The sequence below is a fragment of the Saccostrea cucullata genome, unplaced genomic scaffold (assembly GCF_032062105.1).
Source record: "Saccostrea cucullata isolate Sc308-1 unplaced genomic scaffold, CSIRO_AGI_Scuc_v1 ctg5752, whole genome shotgun sequence".
In the NCBI taxonomy this organism is placed as follows: Eukaryota; Metazoa; Mollusca; class Bivalvia; order Ostreida; family Ostreidae; genus Saccostrea; species Saccostrea cuccullata.
In genome coordinates, this window is record NW_026929148.1 from 10,435 (window position 1) to 18,289 (window position 7,855).

At 32.9% G+C, this 7,855-nt stretch overlaps 1 protein-coding gene across 1 annotated transcript; it reads right to left on the reverse strand.

The window, feature by feature from the left end:
- Nucleotides 1-577: 577 nt before the first annotated feature.
- LOC134279906 (splicing regulatory glutamine/lysine-rich protein 1-like) lies at nucleotides 578-6,763 on the reverse strand. Its single transcript, XM_062762323.1, has 10 exons — nucleotides 6,721-6,763; nucleotides 6,529-6,592; nucleotides 4,586-4,660; nucleotides 3,814-3,896; nucleotides 3,638-3,683; nucleotides 2,918-2,995; nucleotides 2,667-2,794; nucleotides 1,328-1,465; nucleotides 1,007-1,091; nucleotides 578-847 (listed from the first exon to the last, which is right to left on the reverse strand). The coding sequence occupies exons 2-10, from the start codon at nucleotides 6,577-6,579 to the stop codon at nucleotides 578-580; spliced, it is 954 nt and encodes a 317-aa protein (XP_062618307.1). The 5' UTR covers nucleotides 6,580-6,592; nucleotides 6,721-6,763.
- Nucleotides 6,764-7,855: the final 1,092 nt, after the last annotated feature.

A 7,855-nucleotide genomic window follows, 5' to 3' on the forward strand; every position in this document is an offset into this window, starting at 1 on the left:
GAAGTTTTTTCTGTTGCATTCTTTCTCTCTTGCTTCTTTTCCCCATACGGCTTTTCCAGAATCCTGTATCAGATGAAAAATTAAGAAAAAGTCATAAATCAAATGTTTTAAGAGGAATTGAATTTAATCATTTTTAAATACCATGTTAAAATAGCATGAACTTTGTTTGACATGATGATGGTAGGGGGGTGACTATTTCTTTACATTTTGGTTGATTAGAAGTCTTTGAAATATTTGTGAAGACAATAAAGAGATGCAATTTCATAAATTACATTGTCATTAAAATAAAATACTTTCGTCTCATGATACAAATTTAGAAAGTTATGAAATAATGTAGATTTGCTTTACCTTAAAATAATCTATGCCAAAGAAGAATAGCTTTCTTGGCCCAAATATGCAGTCATCATCATCATCATCAGCAATGTCATCTTCACCATCACCATACTTGTCATCCTTATTCAAAAACTGAAAGTAATAGTTAACAAAAATATTTTAACAACTTTCAAAAATTATAGAAAGAACATTAAAAGTGTAAATGAATAAGAATTTTTACAAATCTCTTTTGTCTAATTGTAATTCATAATTCATCTGCAAATACACGTGAATGCTGTGTTTTAAATACCTCAAGTGATATGATCTTCTGATCCTTGTTGACTTCTAAGACTTCGGTATCTGCAATTGGTGATGCTATTGTTTCATCCATCAAGAGCTCTTCCGGTGTATGGCTATCTTTCTTCACATCCGTTGGAGTCTCTGGAACAAGGGATTCCTTCTCATCTCCAAATGCTTCTTGATCTAATGCCTTTTTCGTATTCACTGCATCTTTTTGTTTTGTGGAATCAGCAGCCTAAAATAATGGAAGAAATGGTTTTTTTACCATTTTGTTCGTATTATACTCAATAATAATCTTATTATTGTAACTTTGGTTCTTATTACATTTAAATAGCTTTCAGGAAAGTTTAAACAAGTAAATCACACTTGTCCAATAAAGAAATGATCATTTTACCTGTACTTTCTTTATGTTTTCTCTTTCAATCAAGGCCTTTGCAAGTTCCCTTTCTTTGCGTTTTTTGATAAATGCTGTTAGCTTTCTGTAAATAAATAAATTATTTGAAATAAGTTTGCAAGCTTAAAATTTAGTTATATGTCAGAAATCCATATCGATATTTTCCTAGGTTTTAGTATCAGGATTGATGTACTGTGAGCAATATGAGCTCACTATATGATACCCCCGCCTCCCATATGTATAAAAAGGCAGTGTCCATGTTTTGCTATGGGAAACATAGAGTTTTCTCAGGTGACCTAAAAACTGAAAAAGGTGACTAACCCCCTTGGAGACTTTTTTGCAATGGCCCGGTCTTTTATCAGGGTTCCACCATTTCTAGAAGTCTTTGTTTTGTTTTCCTCGTTGATACAGGCCTTGGCTTCTTCTTCTTTACGCTTTCTTATGAAAGCTTTTAGCCTCCTGTAATTGAATAAATTAAGTTAAGTAAGTTTCCAAGCTTATATATCATGTATATATTTAATTGCCATAAATTAAAGTACAGTATAATTTGTCCAAACCGGCTACCGCCCGTTCCATAAAATTTGGCCGGTTTAGACAGAATCCGGAGTGCAGGAAAAATGCAGGAAAACATTACTTTGAAAATTTTGTTGTTTATTTACAAGTTCATTATTAAACATAATATGAAATATAATTAAATGATGAAATCAATCAATATTTTGGAGTCTAGAAATTATAAAATAGTCTCTTATGACTTACTGTATTTTCTTGTTTTTCACGAAGTTTGAAAGTCGGGTGAAATGTAACCTAAATCAAAATTTACAGGCACGCATAATATAGGCCTACTATATATCAAGCGAATCATGTTTCGCTTGTCAAAGAGCTCATTCAATGTAAAAAGAGTAATGCACAATTATTTACGATATGCTAATAATTAGATTGAACTTTAATTTTTATGTAAAAAATTACGTCTTCCTCCGCAGTATTGTGGCGCCATTTTGAAATGCGTCCGATTTTCGATCCCGATTTATATATATTTATTTGTAAATCGCGACCATATTTATTTTTTGTTATAATGTGGTTAAAGGATCGAGTTAAAACAAAATTATTATTTTTTAATTGTAATTCAATCATATACTAGTAATTTTTTTTCAACTGGGCTGTGTCACCGCCGCGTTTCACTCAGTTCGTTTCATGGCACTGCTAATGTAAACACAGATTATCAAATCCACCACGGAAGGTGTTAATTGCTTTGAAGTAACTCAGGTGTGGCCGGATTAGAGGAAATAATTACCGTTAATTATGAGCAGTTGGGACCAGTATGGCCGTTCGGAATACAGAATAGACAGTATCCGGATTACACAGAATTTTTTCTAATGAATTTGTTAAAGAAGTGCATGGGACTAAAATTTATAGACGGAATGGACAAAAATCCGGAGTTACACAGAGTCCGGATTAGACAAATTTTACTGTAGTTTAAAAAATTCAGATACATATTTTCAAAGTTAAGTATATCATCCTTGAGGTATACAATTATTTATGGCTCAGATATTTATTCCTTGAAAAATTATTACTGTGGAAAAATATTGCATGGTACTGACAAACACCATAAAGATTTTAATATTTATTTTACAATGTCAAAAGTTTTAAAAAAGTGACTAACCCCCTAGGAGAGTTTTTATTTCCCTCCAAAAGAAAGTTTGCTTCATCTTTTGTCAGGGTTTTTCCAAAGCTTCTATTATTTGTTTCATTTTCCTCCTTTGGAACTCTTTTCTCTGCAGGTTTTGCCTCCTACAAAAATAAAATGGTAATTGGGATGTCAGAGTTGTCATATCAAATATATGAAAATAATCCCAAATGAATGTCAGAGTGGTATTATAATTTGAAAATTGATTCGTTTAGCAGAAATGTTACCTGAATTGCTGCTTTTTCTTCTTTTTCAACCTGATCTGCCCAACTATAACTAAACTTGAGTATCTGGAGCTTTGTTTCCTAAATATAGAACAACCAAGTTAGAAGCCATGTTAAATATACATTGGACATGTATATTTTATTTATTCTATAAATGCATGAAAACATGCAATATATAAAGTTGGACTAAAATGTTTTGATGTACCTGTACATAACATTGATTATCAAAAATGAATTCCAGTCTGATGGATATTATTCAACAAATCAATCGCAAGTTCTATGTTCGATACAATGACCTTGTCAGCAAATACAATTTATCATTGAGTCAAATGCTAACTGAAGTTATTCATACCAAATGTTAGTCATGTATTTATACACTGAATTGACGACGGATTTTTCCGTTATTTCACGATCACGAAAAATGAGCACACGGATGGTGTGACCGGTCAGCAGGGGATGCTCATTTTTCCATGGCACCTGATCCCACCTCTGATGTTTCGGAGACCCGTGTTTGCTCTGCTCCCATTTTGTATTGTTTATTGGACTTTGATATTTACTACTGTTCGTTATCTCCATATCCTTCCATAGGGCTATAAAGCCAATATCTTATTTGTAGTATTATTTTAGATAAAGACATTGGTAATTAATGTAAATATATTAGCAACAATATCAGTTGTGTATATTTGAGAAGATACAAACTGGATTCTAAATGCATGTACTTACCCAGTTTTTCACTGCCTCATGTCCAAAATCTAAAGGTGTTGCAACTCTACAAAAATACAAATGACAACAATATTTTATAAAGTCTGTCTTTAAATTACCACCAAACATTGATAACAGAACATATAGCATATTGGAATACAATAATTATTTTTGGGTCAGTGATTGCATGATCATACCTGATGTCATGTGTGTTGTCATTTTTCTTCTCTAGAATTTCTTTTTCCAACTTTTTCTTCTCTATTTTCTGCTTTTGCTCCTCCTTCCATATAAAAAATGGGGATATATGAAATATGAGCATGGAAATGTATATCAAATTAATTTTTTACACAAAATTTTACAAAAACCATTGTCACAATATTTGTTTGTCACTTTTTGGAAAAAAAACCCCATAACAACCAAAAAATCACTTAAAAGGGGGTATTTTTCTATTAATATAAAGACATGAATGTACTGGTAAACTAATATTTATCTTAAATATAGATAATTCCCCATATATTTATCATATAGATTGATAATTTCCTATCAATAGTATCATATGCATAAATAATTCCTATTATATGACTTAATCATAAATAATTTGTATTATACTAATAACTCAATCATAGATAATTTCTATATTGGTATATACCTTAATCATTGGATAATATCTATTATATAATTTAATCATAGATAATTTTTACTATATTAATTGTACATAGATGATTTCAATTTTATAACTTATACATAGATAATTTCTATCATATAATTTATACATAGATAATTTCTATTATATAACTTAAACATAGAAAATTTCTATTATATATCTTATACATAGATAATTTCTATTATATAACTTATACATAGATAATTTCTATCATATAATTTATACATTGATAATTTCTATTATATAACTTAAACATAGATAATTTCTATTATATATCTTATACACAGATAATTTCTATTCTGTACCTCCACACGTCTCTCTTCCTCCTCCACAGCATCGACCCATGAATAATTGAACTTTAAGATCTTCAGTTTTGTGTCCTGAAAATATTTATATGATCAGCAAGTTTAGATGTTTGATAGAATGCATAAAAATGATTTAAGGGAAGAATGAATGTACCCCTCAAAAGTTAGTTTTGATGACCTTCTAAATATACCAATATTTATATGGCATGTCAAGGAACTTTTACTTTGTAATGTCCATCCAAACAAGAGGCCCATGGGCCACATCGCTCGCTCACCTGAGCACTGTGGCAAGGAAAAAGTAGAAATTGATTCGATCATTTTTGAAAAGTTAAAATCCAAAAGTAGTCCCATGACCAATCATGACTTTGCTCTCTTGAGAAAAATAATAACTTTGGTCGTCCGTTTTGGCCCGCCCTACCCCCGGGGGTCATGATTTGAACAAACTTGAATTTACACTACCTTAGGATACTTCAAAATAAGTTTCATCTTTCCTGGCACGGTGGTTCTTGAGAAGAAGATTTTTAAAGAATTTTCCTTTATATTTCTATATAAAACTTTGGTCGGCCTTTGTGACCCCGCCCTACCCCCGGGGGTCATGATTTGAACAAACTTGATTCTACACTACCCGAGGATGCTTCCATATAAGTTTCATCTTTCCTGGCACAGTGGTTCTTGAGAAGATTTTTAAAGAATTTTCCTATATATTTCTATGTAAATTTTTGGTCGGCCATTGTGGCCCAGCCCTACCCCCGGGGGTCATGATTTGAACAAACTTGAATCTACTCTACCCGAGGATGCTTCCATATAAGTTTCATCTTTCCTGGCACAGTGGTTCTTGAGAAGAAAAATTTCAAAGAATTTTCCTATATGTTTCTATGTCAAATTTTGGTCGGGGATTGTGGCCCCGCCCTACCCCTGGGGGACAGGATTTGAACAAACTTGAATCTACACTACCTGAAGATGCTTGCATAAAAGTTTCATCTTTCCTGGCACAGTGGTTCTTAAGAGAAAGATTTTTAAAACATGCCACCAAATTTTTATTAATTCCCAATTTTCTCCCCATGAATGAGGGCGTGGTCCTTCATTTGTACAAACTTGAATTCCCTTCACCTAAGGATGCTTTGTGGCAAGTTTGGTTGAAATCGGCCCAATGCTTCTTGAGATTTTCTTGAGTCGAAAATGTGAAAAGTTACAGACAGACAGACGGACAGACGGACTGCAGAAAAAATGTGATCAGAAAAGCTCACTTGAGCATTCGGCTCAGGTGAGCTAAAAATGTCAAGTTGTGCATAACCTCCCCTCCCCCACTGTTATTACTTGCTTTAGGCCTTGAAGGTCTTTAAAAAGCTAAATCTAACAGGAGTGCATTTTTGACCACCTAAAGTAAAATAAAATAAAACACAAAAACAACCTCCACAAAAAAATTCATACCATCCCCCCTCCCAAGAAGCAGCCTCTCAAAGACAAATGTACAGGGACAGGAATAAATGCAAAATTAAAAATCCCATTGGGGGGGGGGTCTTTCCTTGAACCAGTTTTCTTCAGATACCGGGTAGATGATTTTGATTACAATTTTAAACGGAATCTGTATTTCCAGGAGGAAGGGGGTGTTCGTGAGAGAAATTCAAGATCTTTTTTGTTACTTTTACATAGAAATAATTTTTTTTATAACCTAGAAAACAGCAGGGGTGTCCTTCTAAATAACACCTGACTATGGAGAGATTTGGGAACCATATGACAATATAAAATCAAGAGGGTATTGGCCAGATATCTGGATCATTATTGATTATTTCATATGCTAATAAAATAAAGTAATTAATTTACCACAGAAATACCTAAAATACTTGGTATAGGATATACTTTTTTAAAATATCAAATTGAGGCTTGTGCTCCAATAGTTAAGTATGTTAACATTAAAAAGGAGAGAGTTTGAGTGAACTTACTACATCTGTGACAGGGTTATCTCCGAAATCCAGAATTGCGCTGTAGTCCATGATTTTTGCACTTCTACTAAAAGAAAAAAAAACAGACTATCATGTTATAAGTACCTAATTTTTTACGCGCATTTGAAACAGAATATCCTAATGTATGACCCTGTATTGATCTAAAAAGACAAATATCTGGGTGACTTTTACCTCCGTGTTTTGCCTCTCGACTTCGCTTTTTGTTGTAGTGATGATTGTTACGTCACACTGATTGTTACGTTTAAGTGACGTCATAGATACAGTCGGATCACCTCATACTTTTTCGTCGCATATTTACCACCCCTGTCAACGCGCGATCGGCAACGCGGATGCGATCGGCAACGCGGATCAAAACATTGAAGAAGAAAGTATTGTAGGGGGTAAATTTAAATAGTTTTGTATGTGCTGGAGTGTAACCAGCTGAAAATAAAATTAAAAGACATTTAATTTAGATAATTATCTACAGTTTAGGATTTACCGAGAGTAAATTTGGTTCACAGTTTCTGTGCAAATGCTACCGATCAAATCGACAATGTTCAAAATATCAAATTTTCATGCTTTGAAATAGTTTATTGTTGTTATTACCTAAGAACATTTGCTGCTTTTGTTATGTAACGGTTCTTGGAAGTATGAACTAAAAGATTTTAAAATTAAATCTACATACAATATCTTTAAACAAATTTTAACTGGAAAATTTGACAACCACGAGGCGATCGTCAACGACATGTATCTTTTTATGAAGCGATCGTACAACATAGAAATAGCGATCGTACAACACACGAAATAAGAATAGCACAATTCAGAGAATCTTGTTGTCAAAAAGTTTATTTTGATATACAATAGATATTTTACATTCAAATTAGGCAATCAATCAGTCATTGTTATACCACTTTAAATCTTAAATTTTTCCTACATTTATGTAGAAAATTGAAATTAACTGCGTAGATTAAAGAGATACAACTGAAAAAGAGTTTGATGGCTAACAAATATGTAAAGTAGATTTTTTACCTCAATTTTCATAACAGTGTCACCCCCCACCCCCCCAAAAAACCCTAAGTATCTTAGATGGTTTATCATGCAAAGTGTAAGTAAAGGAACATTTTCTAAACTCAAGATTCAGTTTCGGAAATGTGTTGTGTGGGATGGCGGGAGGGGGTGTTATGATTCAAGTTCTTGAACAAACAAATTTATCCAAAAATTACCAGCTGCCTTACCCGGATTTGACTACATACTGCAAAAGGGGGACAACCAGTCTATTGGTTTAGCCCCCCCCAACTTCAAATTAGCCCCCCCCCCTTCAATTTGC

Coding starts and splice junctions, on each gene's coding strand:
- LOC134279906 (XM_062762323.1), bottom strand. CDS start 6,579: ATGGACTACAGCGCAATTCTGGATTTCGGAGATAACCCTGTCACAGAT. Junction 1,466..2,666: donor AATAAAAACTCTCCTAGGGG/GTTAGTCACTTT, acceptor ATTCAATTACAG/GAGGCTAAAAGCTTTCATAA. Junction 848..1,006: donor AAAACATAAAGAAAGTACAG/GTAAAATGATCA, acceptor CCATTATTTTAG/GCTGCTGATTCCACAAAACA.